General features: G+C 37.5%; 1 protein-coding gene across 2 annotated transcripts in view; it reads right to left on the bottom strand.

The window, feature by feature from the left end:
- Positions 1–15,860, bottom strand: part of acp1 (acid phosphatase 1) — a 43,047-nt gene that overhangs the window by 12,551 nt on the left and 14,636 nt on the right. Inside the window, exons 3-4 of one of the 2 annotated variants that reach the window (XM_072560989.1) lie at positions 15,596–15,709; positions 5,463–5,524 (exon numbers count right to left, since the gene is read on the bottom strand). In XM_072560989.1, the coding sequence (XP_072417090.1) occupies positions 5,463–5,524; positions 15,596–15,709 (176 nt within the window). Of the gene's footprint in view, positions 1–5,462; positions 5,525–15,420; positions 15,535–15,595; positions 15,710–15,860 lie in introns of both variants that reach the window. The other variant, XM_072560984.1, reaches the window with a different exon arrangement.

Below are 15,860 nucleotides of genomic sequence, written 5' to 3'. Positions count from 1 at the left end.
TAAAGCAAAGATACATTATTTTTTAAGTGATTGATGTTGCAAATAAAGTACAATCATGTGTGCACCCCCTACGTTAAATAAAAACATTAAATAAAAACACTAAATCATAAAAGCATTAAAAACATTGATTATGTGCACTTGTGGATCAACTGAAATATTTGATCCCACAGGTGCCAGTTAATAAAATTTGCAATATATACTTTCTAGATTTATCAAAAGCTGCCTCTTGAAGTCAGATCACTATACTACTCTCCAGTTTCCAATGAATATTACAGAATCTTACAAATGGAAGAGAATTTTGTGCATCTGCTACTGCTTTGATGTACTGTAATTGCTTGCAGACTTGGATAGTTTTCATCACTCTACAAATGGCAAAATAATCTACTTGATAACCAACCAAGTAGTGAAGATGAAAAGCCATTCCAACTGCTTTGCTGACATTTCAAGGAAAGCAAAATTAAAACACATTCAGAAGTTATTGCTCAAATTGATGTGTAATTTTTTCCAGTCAGAGAAATGTAATAATTGAAAATTGTTTTGGTTAGTTTCAATCTTTTTGTGGTGGTGGAACATGTCAATATGAATAATATTTAATTTGCCAATTATATAATGGGTTTGGGTTGTAAGTTTGTTCGCTAAGCTGGTAGTTTGTTCTCAGAAACTTCATCATCATGCCAGGTAATGTCTTCAGTGAGCCGCTGTTGAAGTGCTGGTGTTCTGTCCTGCTTTATATTTGTGTCTTGGTCTGTTAAGGTGGGTGATATCACTTTCAGTTCTTTTCCTCAGAGGTTGGTAAATGGGGTCCAAGTCGCTGTGTTTATTAACGGAGTTCTGGTTTGAATGCCAGGTCTCTAGAAATTCCCATACATGTATCTGTTTAGCCTGTCCTAGGATGAATGTGTTGTCCCAGTTTAAGTGGTGTCCTTCTTCATTTGTGCGTAAGGATACTAGTGATAGCTGGTCATGTCTTTTGGTGGCCACTTGGTGCTCGTATAACCTGGTGGCTAGTTTTCTGCTTGTCTGTCCGATGTGGTATTTGTTGCAGTCCTCGTAGGATATCTTGTATATGACATTTGATTTGCTGGTTGTTGTACATGGTCCTTTAGGTTCATCAGTAGCTGTTTCAGTGTGTTCAGTGTTTTTGGGGGCTATTATGATGCCAAGAGGTCAGAGTAGTCTGGTCATCATCAGATGTCTTTGATGCATAATAGTATGGTAGTGTGGCTAGAGTCTCTGGGTGTGTTGTGTCTTCTTGTTTGGGTTTGTTGTTTAAGAGCTGGGTTTGTTGTTTAAGACTCTAGCATCCGCAGTCCTCACTTTCTCCTTTGTTGTTTAAGAATCAGTGGACTGTGCTTATCAGGTACCCGTGGTTCTTAAATATGCTGTATAGGTATTTTTCTTCTGCTGCTCGTAGATCCCGAGTGGCCCAAATAAATAACGTCCTGATGCAGTTCTGTTTGTGGGCGTTGGGAGTGGGTTGCTTTCCTGTAGACACTGGTCTGCAGTTCTCCATTGACTGTTCGTTCCACTGTGACATCTGGGAAGGAGAGTCTGTTGTTGTTCTCTTCCTCTTTGGTGAAATTTATGCCAGCAAGGATGTTGTTAATGATATTGTCGGTTTCCTCTAATTTGTTCCGTTTTCTGATGACAAAGGGGTCATCCATACAGTGGACCCAAAGTTTGGATCATGGGGAAGACTATTCGTTCTAGTCTCTGCATCACTGCTTCTGCTAAGAATCCTCGTATTGGTGATCTCAAGGTTGTTCTGTTGATTTGTTTGCAGGTCTTGTCGTTGAAGGTGAAATGGGTAGTAAGGCACAGGTCTACTAACTTGAGGATGCTGTCCTTGCTGATGGGGTTGATACTGTCAGGTGTTTGGGTCCTTGGTTCGTCTAGTAGTGGAGGTCAGTGTTTCTTTGGCCAAAGTGATGTTAATTGATGTGAATTGCGCCATTACATCGAAGGAGACCATGACCTTGTCCTCTTCTATCTTGGTGTCTTTGATGTTCTTCAGGAGTTCTTGGGTGGAGAGGATGGAGTGGCATATGTGTTCCACGAGGTATTTCAGTTTACGGTGAAGTTCCTTTGCTAGTCTGTACGTTGGTATGCTGGGAAAGCTCCAGGAAAGCAACACACACAGACCAGATACTCAACTATACTGAGGAGCAACCATCCCAACACCCACAAATGGAGCTGCATGAGGACATTATTTGAAGAGGCCACAACACACTACAGCAGCCAGGAACTATGAGCAGCGGAAGAAAAATACCTACACTACATATTCAACAACCAGTACCCGATAAACACAGTCCACTGATTCTTAAAACAAAACAAACCCAAACAAAAAGATACAACACGTCCAGAGACTAGTCAAAACCAACATCAAAAGACATCTTGAAGATGACTACCAGACTACTCCAATCTCTTGGCATCACAGTAGCCCACAAACCAACCAACACACTGCAACAGCTACTGATGAACCTAAAAGACCCTGTAGCAACAACCAGCAAATCAAATGTCATATACAAAATACCCTGCAAGGACTGCAACAAACACTACCTTGGGCTGACAGAAAACTAGCCACCAGGATACATGAGCACCAACTAGCCACCAAAAGACACGACCAGCTATCACGAGTATCCTTACACACAGACGAAGAAGGACCCCACTTCAACTGGGACAACTCATCCATCCTAGGACAGGCTAAACAGAGACACACACAGGAGTTGCGAGAGGCCTGACATTCAAACCAGTACTCCATCAAACATCGATTTGGACCCCATTTACTAACCACTGAGAAAAAGAACCGGAAATGATATCACCCACCTTAACAGACCAAGACACACAAATATAAAGTGGGACAGAACACCAGTGCTTCAACGGAGGCTCACTGATGATGTTATCTAGCATGGTGACAGAACGTCTGAGAACAAACCTACCAGCTCAGCGTGGAAACTTACAACCTGAAACTCAACCTGAACTACAAATCATCTGAAAAATATATAATGGGTCTCTATCATGGAGACAAAGGATCAGACTCACTGGTGCAGCAAGGAATGCTTCTTCAGTTACAGCATATTGCTGGTGTAGTGTACAGCATGTTGCTCTTCAGCTTTAGTACTTTACTGATATACAGAGGTTGTGACCAAGACTCCAAAAGGCAAATATCAGATTTAAAATCTCAGGTTTCATAATAAACTTAAGTATATTGTTTGGTGGTTAAAAAATAGTGAGCACACACTACCAAGTACTAGTTTGTTCTTTAAAGACAAATAATAGGTTCATCACTAAAGCTTCAACAATCAGTAGTCAGGATAATTTTTATCAGTTTAAAATATTCATGGGAGAAAAAAAAAAGTGTGGAGTATAAATATCTTTAAACTCCAGGTTATTATGAACTCAATTTATAGTCTGGGTTAAATGGAAGATAAATTACAGGTCAATGTTTCCTTTATATCATTGTAGCATTGTGTTAGACCTGCAACAGCATTCTTTACTGCACCAATATGATTCTGATCCTTTGTCTCCATGAAAGCGATCAATAATATAAATGCCATATTATAAGTATCACTCATGCTGCTAATTTCCATCCACCCAACAAGACTGAAATGGACCGAAGTAATTTTCATTTTTTAAATTACATTTCCCTAACTGTGAAAGCTTGCCCAAGCTAAATTTAAGCAAACGCTTCCGAATATATATTTTATATGCCCAAATAACAAAAATTCCAATCACAATTAAATACACAATGCCATTATGGTTTCAGAGAAGTGGAAGAAAGAGTATAATTCAGACCAAATGAAAGACGATATAAAATTGTAATTTCTGCTGACTCTGGAGCGCCAAATAGCTTTCATTCCTGACAACATTCTCACCATGTATAGCGCTTTAAATGTAGGCTGCATACAAGTGGAGAAAACCAGAAAATGCCATAGATATGTTGATGCTAGGAACGTGCACCTTAAACATTAGACCTGGAGCATCTGCAGTACTTTGGAGTTATAAAAGTGAGGAACTTATAATTACAATTTTTAAACTTTTTTTAAAATTTCAGAAAATAGAAGTGCAGAGGGACCTGGGAGTCTTAGTCCAGGTTTCTCTTAAGGCAAACTTGTAAAGTTAAAAATCACACAACACCAGGTTATAGTCCAACAGGCTTATTTGGAAGCACTAGCTTTCAGAGTGCTACTCCTTCATCAGGTGGTTGTGGAGTATTAGTTTGTAAGACACAGAATTTATAGCAAGAGTTTACAGTGCGATGTAACTGAAATTACATATTGAAAAAGACCCGGATTGTTCGTTCAGTCTGTCATCTTTTAGAATGAACACATTGGTTTCAGTTCTTTCATACGTAAATTGCAGAACTTTGTTAAAGTTACATTCTCAAGTGAACTTTAGCAATTGGTGTACTTGAGAATGAAACTTTAAAAAAGTTCTGCGATTTACATATGAAAGAACTAAAACCAACATGTTCATTCTAAAAGATGACAGACTTAACAAACAATCCGGGTCTTTTTCAATATATAATTTCAGATACATCGCACTTAACTCTTGCCATAAATTCTGTGTCTCATGATTTCATACTCCACAACCGCCTGGTGAAGGAGCAGCCCTCCGAAAGCTAGTGCTTCCAAATAAACCTGTTGGACTATAACCTGCTGTTGTGATTTTTAATTTTGTATACACCAGTTCAACACAGACATCTCTAAATCAAAGTAAACCTGCAGGTTGAGCTGGTAGTTAGGTGGGCCAATACAGTGTTGTCATTCATCTCGAGAAGTCTAGAATATAAATGCAGGGATGTACATCTGAGGGTTTATAATGCTCTGGTCAGACCACATTTAGAGTATTGTGAGCAATTTTAGGCCCCATAAACTCAGGAAAGACGACGACTTGAGGGCACAGCCTTAGAGTAAAGGGAAGACCTTTTAGAACGGAGATAAACAAACTTTTTTAGCCAGAGAGTGATGATTCTGTGGAATTTACTGTCACAGAAGGCTGTGGAAGCCAGATCATTGAATATATTTAAAATTGAGATAGATAAGTTCTTGATTGCCAAGGGGATCAAACGTTACAGGGAGAAAGCAGGAAAATGGGGCTGAGAAACCTATCAGCCATGATTGAATGGTGGAGCAGACTTGATGGGCTGAATGGCCTAATTTCGACTTGTGTATCTTATGCCTTATTGGAAATGCTTATCATTGCAACTTTGCTGCTACTGAGGCACAGAATTGCAAGGAAGCACTTATCATAGCTGGATGCTGTGCATCAACTCTGATTAAACAAACCTATACAATGGAGGTAACACAAAGCCCAAACCATTTAATATCAAGAAAGACAAAAAACTCAAATTATAAACTGAAAAGGCATTTTAAAATGCAATTCAAATATAAACTATTAAATGTTTATTAAACTATTCAACTGCTGAAAATGAGGACAATAGCTGTCAATAATCCACTCACCTTAAATTGCTTTCATCCATGCACAGCATGTAATCGAATGTTAAGAAATCATTCTTGGCTACCTAGGAGTTTAAAAAATACTTAATGTTTGTTTCTTTTTAACTATTGTATGCTGCAATGGAATAAGTTAATTTAAATTATCTATGAACTATGTTTGATGGATAAACCAGAGAAAAACCTTTGAAAATTAATTTATAAGTTGACATAATGTTATGGTCAACTGACACTGAAGCCAAAATTAATTTCAATTCATTTTGCATATATTCAACTTAAACAGCACATGCCAGGCAGATGTTTATGTATGAATTCTTTGTTGTCAGCTTCGGCTCACTTTCAGCTTGTGGCAAAAGTTATGGATGCAAGTTGCACCTCAGGACATAACATCTTAAAATTAGGCTAATATTCCAATGCAGCACTGACTGGAGTGGGATTTTGCCTGCTGTTACATCTGGACACAAGAGACTCTGCAGCACTTTTCAAAGAGCAATGGAATTCTCCTTGCATCATAATAAACACTTACCTCCCAATAAATACCACTGAAACATTTTAACTGGCCAATTATTTTATTGTTGTGGCCAAATGAACTGTCTTCCTTCCTTATATTATTATGGCAACAACACTTCAAAATTAATTAATTGGCTCTGAAGCACATTAGGACACTTTGAGGTCATGGAAAATGCTTTAAGTGAAATTTATTTCTTCCTTTTTATAAATATATGCTCTCTTTAAAAAAAAAGTTAAATGAGTACTGATCAGTCTACAGTCTTGTCCAAAACAGGATTGATGGCAGTAGCCTGGGAACGTATTTCCAAATCCGACAAAGTGCTTTTTTAAAATTCCAACTAAATAAGTTGTGTAACAAGGGGTCATCAAGTTCAACAGCATTTTTAAAGTTGCTATATTGCACTTTTTTTCAAGTAGATGTCATACAATGCCTTACAGCCTTCACAGGTCAGGTACATAAACAGACACTGTGGCAAGATTATGCAGTCGCTTCCTGTGTAGCATTCTGCCAAGGAAATCAGCCCATCTGCCACTGAAACAATCGTTCACGCTTTTTGTCACCTTGATGCTCTACCATATCAATGTTCTCATGGCCTACTTTTCTTTATAAGATTTCAAAATATAAGATCAAAGGCAGTAAAGTGAAACAAGTAAAAGAAACAAAAAGTTGTCTCTCGGGTGAAAAAAAATCTGAATAGCTGCTGTCTGAAATTATAGGAAATAAAGAGAAATGAAAAAACTAAACTAGTCAAAAGAAACAAAAAGTGGACAGCAGTTACTTTCTAAAATTATATCATATTTACTAATTGTATTATAAACATGATATGTGGTATGTTTGGAAGATAAAGGTGATAGGGGTTTCCCAAGTGTTTCACAGCTGGTTTTTTATTTGTATCATGTCTGGGCCTCTTGTAGATTAATTGAAAGAGATTACATTGATTGCTTAACAACTGCATTATTGTTATATTCGTGGAGTAACCCACATGTTGGCATCATTGTACAGTGAAAACAATGGTCTGATCACTGTGAAAGTTGGTTGCTCCCTTGTTGATGCTAATTACAAATCAGGGCAAACAAGACTTAGTCTGCAGGTCTTGGTGATGAATTTGAGGTTAAGTGGAAGATAAGGAAGTTGAGTTTGGAGATCTGTTCAGGGGTTCGATCTATTAGCATTGCGAGCATACTTGGGTGATATTTAAATCTGATACCAAGACCACCACCCTCCATGAACTGATGGCAGGTTTGGAAGCATATTTCCATGTTATTGACTGGGTCCTGTTCCTGTAGTGTAGTTATTGGCAACGAACACTTAATTACAGCTTGAATTTATTCCTGCCACTGGTAGAAAAGCCTTCTTTTTCTGAGTTCATCTGGGGCAACTAAATAATATTTTAAGAAAGATGCAGTAATGGATATCTTTTGATTTAGAATATTATGTCAGTTCTTTTATGTTTTAACTATATATAAAGTTATTTGTAATGCTGGCATTTAATGCAAACTCAAGTAATTCTTCATATGTCAGTTGGCTACTGTTCTGTTCTCCATATCAGATTCATAAATTTTAGAAAGTAACTGCTGTCCACTTTTTGTTTCTTTTGACTAGCTTAGTTTTTTCATTTCTCTTTATTTCCTATAATTTCAGACAGCAGCTATTCAGATTGCTTTTTTTTCACCTGAGAGACAACTTTTTGTTTCTTTTACTTGTTTCACTTTACTGCCTTTGATCTTATATTTTGAAATCTTATTTATGCGACTTCGAGAGAATAAATACTCAGTAGATAAATTGGAGACACTAGTGTTCTTCTCCTTGAAGAGGTTTGAGGTTGACAAAGAGATTTGATGGAGTTGTTCAAGATCATGAGGGGTCTGGACAAAACAGATGTTAAAATACTGTTCCTATTGGCAATAATGAGAGGTTACTAATTTATTTCTTTGCCACTTAAGGGTCTCAATTGTGGTGAGGGCAGACAAGAGGCCTAAGGCATCAAAACATTGCCCCCTGTATAATTTAGGAAAGACTGAAGCAGATGGGAGGGTGATGAGTGGATCGCATAGGTAGTTTTATAGGCACCTCAATAGCAGGAGGACTGTAAAATTCTTGAAACAAGATGCAAGATTAATTGAGTGTGATTTAGGACAGAGAGCAGACATTTTTGTTTTTACAAAATAGGGTAGTGAAGCTGTGGAATACACTTCCAAATTTAATTATCAAAGCAGGAACAACATCGATATTAAATAACGAGAGAAAAGAAATAAGGAAGCAGGTCAGGACATGACATCGGCTTTTGTGTAAACAATCACCACCATGGACCGATTAAGCTGTAAAGCATTGTTTTCGTGGTGCAATTTTAAAAAGATGCGAGGTTTCAAAAGTCCAGCTGTGAACAAGACTGCTAGATTGCACTCAAAGAACTTTCTGAAGTCTTTGTGATGATGCTGCCTCTTTAACAAGGTTATCGTGTCTTTGGGTTTTTTTTAAAAAGAGACGTTGTAAGAGCAGAAGTGCTGAAATGTTTGGGCAATAGCCTAGTTTAACAATGGAGAGGAGTGGTCAATTCTCCAAACTCAGGTTTTTTTTCTAGTTTCTTTTAGTTTAGCTGTAACAGTGAGAAGCTGCTGTAGTGCAGAAAGGTTCCATGCTTCAGCCGATGGTTCCTGACTGGCTTTAGCTCTGAAATCTCTTTGGAAGGTGTTTCCTCCTGCCTGTAAGAACCGGAGTTTGAATTTAATTTTTGCCAAGATGTGTGTTTATGGGATGTTGTGGGAAGTGGAACAGATCTTTAGTTAAATTGCTATATTGAGTTGGTTGGGTTTTCAAATAGTTGTTATTCTAAATTGTTTTCTTTTGTTCGTATTTCAACTGTAGTATTTAAATAAATTCTATTTGCATAACACAGAGAGACTTGACCAGCGGCATATCTATTTCCCATCTGCCTCTAAAATAAAAAGCTAGGGTCTGGGCTACCTTCTTAAAATATTGAGAGAGTCTGGCCTGGTCCATAACAGAATGGGGCTCTTGGATGAATTTATTAGATAGTTCCAATTTGGGATTAGGGTTGCTGGACTCAAAGACGGCAAGTGTTAGTGTCTTTTGTTCTGGGTTGGTTTAAACAGGGCTTGGGGTAGTAATGGCTCTTTCAATCACTAAGAGTTTTCTCAGGGTGGAACAGGTGACTTTGGAAGCTTTACAAAAGATGAACAAGGTAAAGCTGCTGGAATTGGCAAACAAGCTGAAGTCTCTCCATGAGAAAAGGAGAGACAATTGCAACAAATTGCCCAGCATTTAAATTTGCTGGAAACGACATCGGAACCTTTAGAAATGGCTAAATTTCAATTGAAAATGAAGCAGCTTGAGTTAGAGCAAAAGAAAAAAGCAAGAGAAAAAGGAAAGGAACAGTTTGAATTATGATTAAAAGCAGAAGAATGAGAAAAAAAACAAGTTTCCCAAGCAGAACAGAAAAGGAGAGGAAGGCCCTAGCAGAAGAAAGGGTTAAAGAGAGAGGGGTAAGGGAAAAAGAGGAAGAGGAAAGGGAGAAAGAGAGTGTTCGTCTGAACTTCATAAATTGGGACTTAGACAGGAAAGTCAGCTTAAAAGTATGGAGTTGAAGGTAGAAGGTAGGCTTAGTGAGGAAGTAAGTGAGGCTGAGCAAACCAATTGTACACAAAGGCCTAGTGAGGATCTATTTAAATATATCCAAGTATTGCCAAAATTTGATGAGAAAGATTTAGAAGTTTTCTTCGTCTCATGTAGGAATCTAACAAGGGACCCTGGTCAAACATAGTGAATTTGAAGGGATCAAACAAGGTAGTTTTGATAGTGGATAAGGGCATTAAAAATAGATCAAACATATGACGCTCTTTAAGAGACAATTGTTTTGGAGGAGTTCAAAATTCACTTTCTGAAGTAGTGAGAACTCTTGTGAAAGAGCAGAGAGTTAAAACGAAAAGATTAGCAGCTGAAATGGCTGATGATTAGGTGTTCATTGATAAATCAAGTTCGGTTTCCACATCAATCTCAATCCACAAGGGACAGATATTGGGGAAAGAGAAATCTTCAGGTGATAAAGGAAACTCATAATAGGGAAAGAGAAGTTAAAAAGCTCCAGTGCTTTCACTGCAATAAAATAGCCCACATGAAATCACAGCATTGGTGGGTTAGAAAACGCATTGGGAAGACAGATGTAGGAAGATAGGATAAGCCAGTGAATCTTGTTGAAATGGTGAAGGAAAGCACAGTGAAAGCCAAATAGCTGCACCAGACTGTACAACTTGATTGGAGGTTGGTTAAGGAGGAAGTATCAGATCTTCTTAACCATTTACTTGTGAAGATAAGGTTTAGTTGCATAGGCCAGGAGCAGCAGGTAAAGAAGTTTCACTATTAAGAGGTACGGGATCATGTCAGTCTTTGATGTTGAGATGAGGAGATATGTAACTCAGAAGGACTATTGCCAGAAAAAAATGCTAGTACCTAGAGTTCATGGTGAGATAAGAAGTGCTCAATTATGTAGGGTGAGGTTAGAGTGTTCAGTGAAAAGTGGAGAAATTGTGGTAGGAGTACTGGAAAAACTCTCGACATCAGGAATACAATTTGTCCTTGCTAACATTTCAACTGGGTCGGTAGGAGTGCTACTATTGTGTTTGAAAAGCCAGCAGAAAATCAGATAACTGAGGTATTACAGGAAGCATATCCTGGGATTTTGCCTGACTGTGTAGTAACGAGATCACAAAGTCACCAGTTGAAACAGGAGGAAAAATCAAAAGAATACACATAAGGAAGTTGAAGTAAAATTATCAGAGATCCTGTTCAGTTGAATGGTTGAGACAAAATAGGATGACATAAGAGGATCACTAAAATTTATTAAGGAGAAGTTGTTAAGTCAGAGTTCAGAGATCACATATTTGGACTGTGTTTCAAATTTTAGGGAACAGTTAAATAGACTGGGGGAGTTGGCTAGACAGCATTTAAAAATATCAGAGCATTCAATGAAACAGGAAGCAGACAAGAAATCAAAAACTTGCAATTTTGTTAATGGAGATAAAGCATTAGTATTACTTCCAGTGATAAGTACACCTCTAAAAGGAAGGTTTACTGGACTTTATCAAGTCAAAAGGAGATGGAGTGATGTGAGCTATTTGATAAGGACTCCAGACAAAAAGAAAGCTCACAGTGTGTGTCATGTGAATATGCTCAAAAGGCATTTTCATAGGGAAGAAATGCAGAAGGAAAATGTGTTACTGGTTACAACATAGAGTGAAGAACCAAGTTGAGAGGATTCTGAATTGGACATTCCTCAGATTAAACTGGACAATGAGGAAGTTGCCAAATATTAGGATAAATTATTGAGTTACCTTCCAGTGAAAAATCGAAATGACCTGAAAGAGTTATTGTTGTCACATGGGGAGATGTGTGGGAATAAGCTGGGAAGTACGAATCTAATCACGTATGATGTAGATATAGGAAGTGCTGTTCCAATTAAGCAACATCCTGATAGACTTAAACTTCTAAAGTTGGCACAGGTTCAAAAAGAGATTGAATGCATGCTCCAAGACGACATAATCAAAGTGAGTTGCAGTGACTGGAGCGCACCCACAGTAAAATGGTGCCAAAACACAATGGTTATGTGGGGATTATCACAAAGTCAATGCAGTTACAAAGTCTGATTCATATCCAATTCCGCGTTTGAAAGACTGCATTGAAAAGGTGGGACAAGCAAAGTATATTTCTAAGCTGGACTTACTCCAAAGATACTGGCAGGTATCTCTATCCAAAACAGCAAAGATAATTTCACCTTTCGGAACACCAAATAGATTGTATCAAATTAAATCTTTTCCAGCACTACACTCACGACTCTAATCTCCAGCATCTGCAGTCCTCACTTTCTCCCTGTATCAAATTAAAGTCATGCTATTTTGAATGAAAAATGCACCAGCCACATTTCAATTTTCTTTTATAGCCAAAGAAGTACTTTCAAAGTGAAGTCAGTGCTCCAGGAATGGCAGTTGCCAAAGTAGTGCACAGTAAACTTCCTCAAATCAAAGCACAAACATGATTAAGACCAGATAATTTGCATTTGTGATATTGATTGAGGGATAAATATTGATCTTAACACTTGTTATACTATGCCAAGCTATTAAGTAATGAAAACAAATTCAGAATTGTCGACAGTGGCATAATCATAACAGCACTGGACTAGTAACTCAGAGACACAGACTAAAGCAAACCTCACCACAGCAGCCGATGGAATTTTAATTCAACTAATAAAGCTAGTGTCAGTAATGGTGACCATGACAACCATAATTGATTATTACAGAAACACATGTAGTTCACTAACGTCCTTTAGAAAAGGAAATCCTGACCTGGCACAGAAATGTGTCATCTGTCCTTTGAAATTCTCACATATCAAGGAATTTTTAAAAATGTTCATTTAAATAAAACAATGATGAACTATTTTTGAACACCATATGTGCACAGATGTATCTTAACAGTAACCAGTTTTGCAGTCCACTCTTAAATGAATCAGGAATCAATCTTGAAAGATAATCTCAAAAATTTCTGCTTGCAGAGATTTAATTAGATGCATCAGTGTTATTTATTATTCATTCACTGGGCATGGGTGTTACTAGCTAGGCCAGCATTTATTGCCCATCCTTAGCTGCCTAGATTTAAGAGTCAACCACATTGTTGTGGACTGGAGTCACATGTAGGTCAAACCAGGTGAGAACAGCAGTTTCCTTCCCTAAAGGCCATTACTGATCCAGATATGTTTCACATCTAACTGGGGTTATAACTCTAGAAGTAAAACCAGATAAAACTAAGAAACAGAGTGCACATCTGTCCATTTGTTTTTCTAAATCTTACAATTCCTAATGCGATCTTATTGTGACAATTTCAGTAAAAGTAATTTGTGAAATATACAGAAACTTCCCAGGTGCAGAAAATCCCAAAGCTACATAGTATACACTCTTAATTAACTGTCCATCAATAATACATATTGACTGATTTCCAGCCACAGTACCTATTCATTTATTAAATTTCAAAGTCTTAAAAATGGATGTAGAGCATTCCTGCATTTTAATAGAATATATTTTGTATTAAGTACAATGGGTAAGGTTTCCATTTATTAAATCAGCAAAATTTGAGTAGAGTCAGATCGAAAGATAACAGAATTTATACTTCAAATAAGTTATGCCTGAAGACGCTTACACTATATTATCAAACTTCTTTCTGCATTGCTAGGTTTTTTTTGATGCATGAAACAGCACTGACATGGGTCAATATCTGGGTCCAGGCTGGCTGATTGTGGCATTGTGGTCTCCTTTTCCTACCTACAACAATGATCTTCCTCTCTACCACACTGTCCACCAGTACATCCAAGGCCCTTTTGCTGAAAGGGGTGGCAGTGACCCATTCTGGGACATACCTTATCCCAATTCTGCACAGCAGCAGTATATGAAGGCCATTTCTGGCTTGCAGTGCTTGACGTGGAATGCATGACTCAATTCACTCATTCACAGTAAATGTAAAATTATGGATCATGAAAATTCAAATTGGGTGGAATTTTAAATCAAATTCTTGATTGTGCCCAAATTTAAAATCATCTGCGTACTGTTGTCCTTTTAAATACTTGGACTTACTTTGAGCAGTGCTACAAAATGTTTATATAAGGAGACATGTCAGTTATATATCAGGTATTACAAATGAGAGTTCTATGCCACTTAAGCAAAAAAAGAAACTTGGCAGTAGCCTTTAAGGAATCTGGATTTGCTTGTCTTCTAATTCCAGGATAGACCCGAGGTTGTATTCATTTGCAGTGATTAGACTTTGAGACCAAAAGAAAATGATGGTGTACGGTTTTACTTTGAGAATAATAGTGTGTCATGTAGCACATCCTACAGTTAACTGCCAGCAATGATAAAAACGTTGTTAATGTTATATAATATGCTCAACACATATTTGAGGAAGTACATTCTCACTTTAGAATAAAATTGAAGTGGTTCATAATGTACCAAAATAAATTTACAAAATCAAGTTAAAAGATAACATTAATTAATATGCTGCAAAAAAAAAGTTAAAATAGTTGAATATCATGTAGCTTCTTCTACAGAAAGAGGTAGGGGCTTATTTCAATGTGAACACAACATATGAAGCAAGAAAATGTAATTTGTCCTGGTACACTAATTTCTCCAAAATGCCAAATTTCTCTATTATAGAAAATACTGGAAGTATATTGCAGCTTTCAATATTAAGAGAAAAATAGAACTTTGACAAAGGAGTTCTCCAAAACATTAGGCAGCAATTTTCTTTCAGATGCAAACTGCCTCTGCTGTGTACTTACAGCATTTTAAATTTTTTCATTCTGAATATCATTTTCGAAATCAATGCTTCTTTAATCGCCAGTTTTCCTCTCTTATGAACTCAATTCATTTAATTTCCTGAGAAATGGGACTGGATAAATATCTGTGAAGCTTGTTTCGCTCTTAGAAGAATGAACAAATTTGCATATTCTTTTGGCATTTTTCACATCATTGGGATATCTCAAAGTACTTTACATCTATTTAAGTATTTATGAAGTGGAGATTTTGTTCCAATATAGAAAGTATGGCAGCTATAAAGTTGCATTCAGCAAGCTCTAAAAACATTGTATTACTGACCAGAATTTTGTTTCAGCAGTATTGATGGAAGTAGTCAAAAATGGTAAAGCCACCATGATAATTCACTATTATGATTTGGCATAGAGCCACAGGATCTTAGAATCATCATAGAACCCCTACAGGGTGGCCACAAGCCATTTAGCCCAACAAGTCTACACCGACCCTCCGAACAGTAACCCACCCAGACCCATTCCCCTACCCTGTTACTCTACATTTACCCCAGACTAATGCAACTAGACCACACATCCCTTAACACTATGGGCAATTTAGCATAGTCAATTCACCTAACTTATACATGTGTGGATTGTGGGAGCAAACTGGAGTGAGTAACAGGGGGAAACCTACACAGACACCGGGAAAATGTGCAAACTCCATACAGCTAGTCGCCCGAGGCCAGAATTGAACCCGGGCCCCTGGTGCTGAGGCAGCAATGCTAACCACGGAGCCACTGTGCCACCCTACTGGAGATAGGGCCTCAGTTTAAAATCTCTTCTGAAATACACTTAAAACTTCAGTTCTCATTCAGTACTGCCCTGGAAAGGTCAGTCCATATTTTTGCATTCTTGTCTTTGAACCTTCGAAATCAAAGGCAAGAGCGTCAGTTCTTGAGCCATGCTGAAACCATAATCCAAATCAACCAGCTTTGGGCGATCTTGCTTTTTGAGTACATTTGATGATTAGTCAAAGAGTACCTGGCACTAGAAATGGGGTGAAGTATCCATAGTTATTAGTGACATTAAATAATATAGAACAATTGTTTTGAAAACAGTTAATAAGTTAAAAAAACGGCTGGTTGATCTACCTGTCTTGCCTTATGTGCAGTCTCAGTGTCATGCTGTCTTAAACAGCTTAGAGCCCTTGAGTCTGGTGAGTTCCCAACATTGAAGTCAATTACACCAGCACTGTCTACCATCCACTGTAATAAGAAAGAAAATTGATAACCCACAATAAAATAAATAAAAACTGGGATACAGTACCTGCCTGGCAATATGATTCGTGGTAATGCCATGTTTCATCAGACACTTCTGGCCTCGATGGTCAGCAGGATTCCCTATTTCATATGTTGATGTTGCTGCACTGTCTATTTTCCACTGGAAGAAATACAAGTGCCATGCTGTTTGTTTCCCCATGCAGTCAAGTAATGATTATGTTATCAACAGATGAATGTCACAGTTAGGATTTTAAAATGGTGTTAATTTGCAACTTCACCAGAAACAAACTTGAATAATATAACAATTACAC

Source organism: Chiloscyllium punctatum, chromosome 3, assembly GCF_047496795.1.
Source record: "Chiloscyllium punctatum isolate Juve2018m chromosome 3, sChiPun1.3, whole genome shotgun sequence".
Lineage (NCBI taxonomy): Eukaryota > Metazoa > Chordata > Chondrichthyes > Orectolobiformes > Hemiscylliidae > Chiloscyllium > Chiloscyllium punctatum.
Note: the sequence above shows the minus strand (reverse complement) of the source record. Positions and strands in the feature narration are given on the sequence as shown.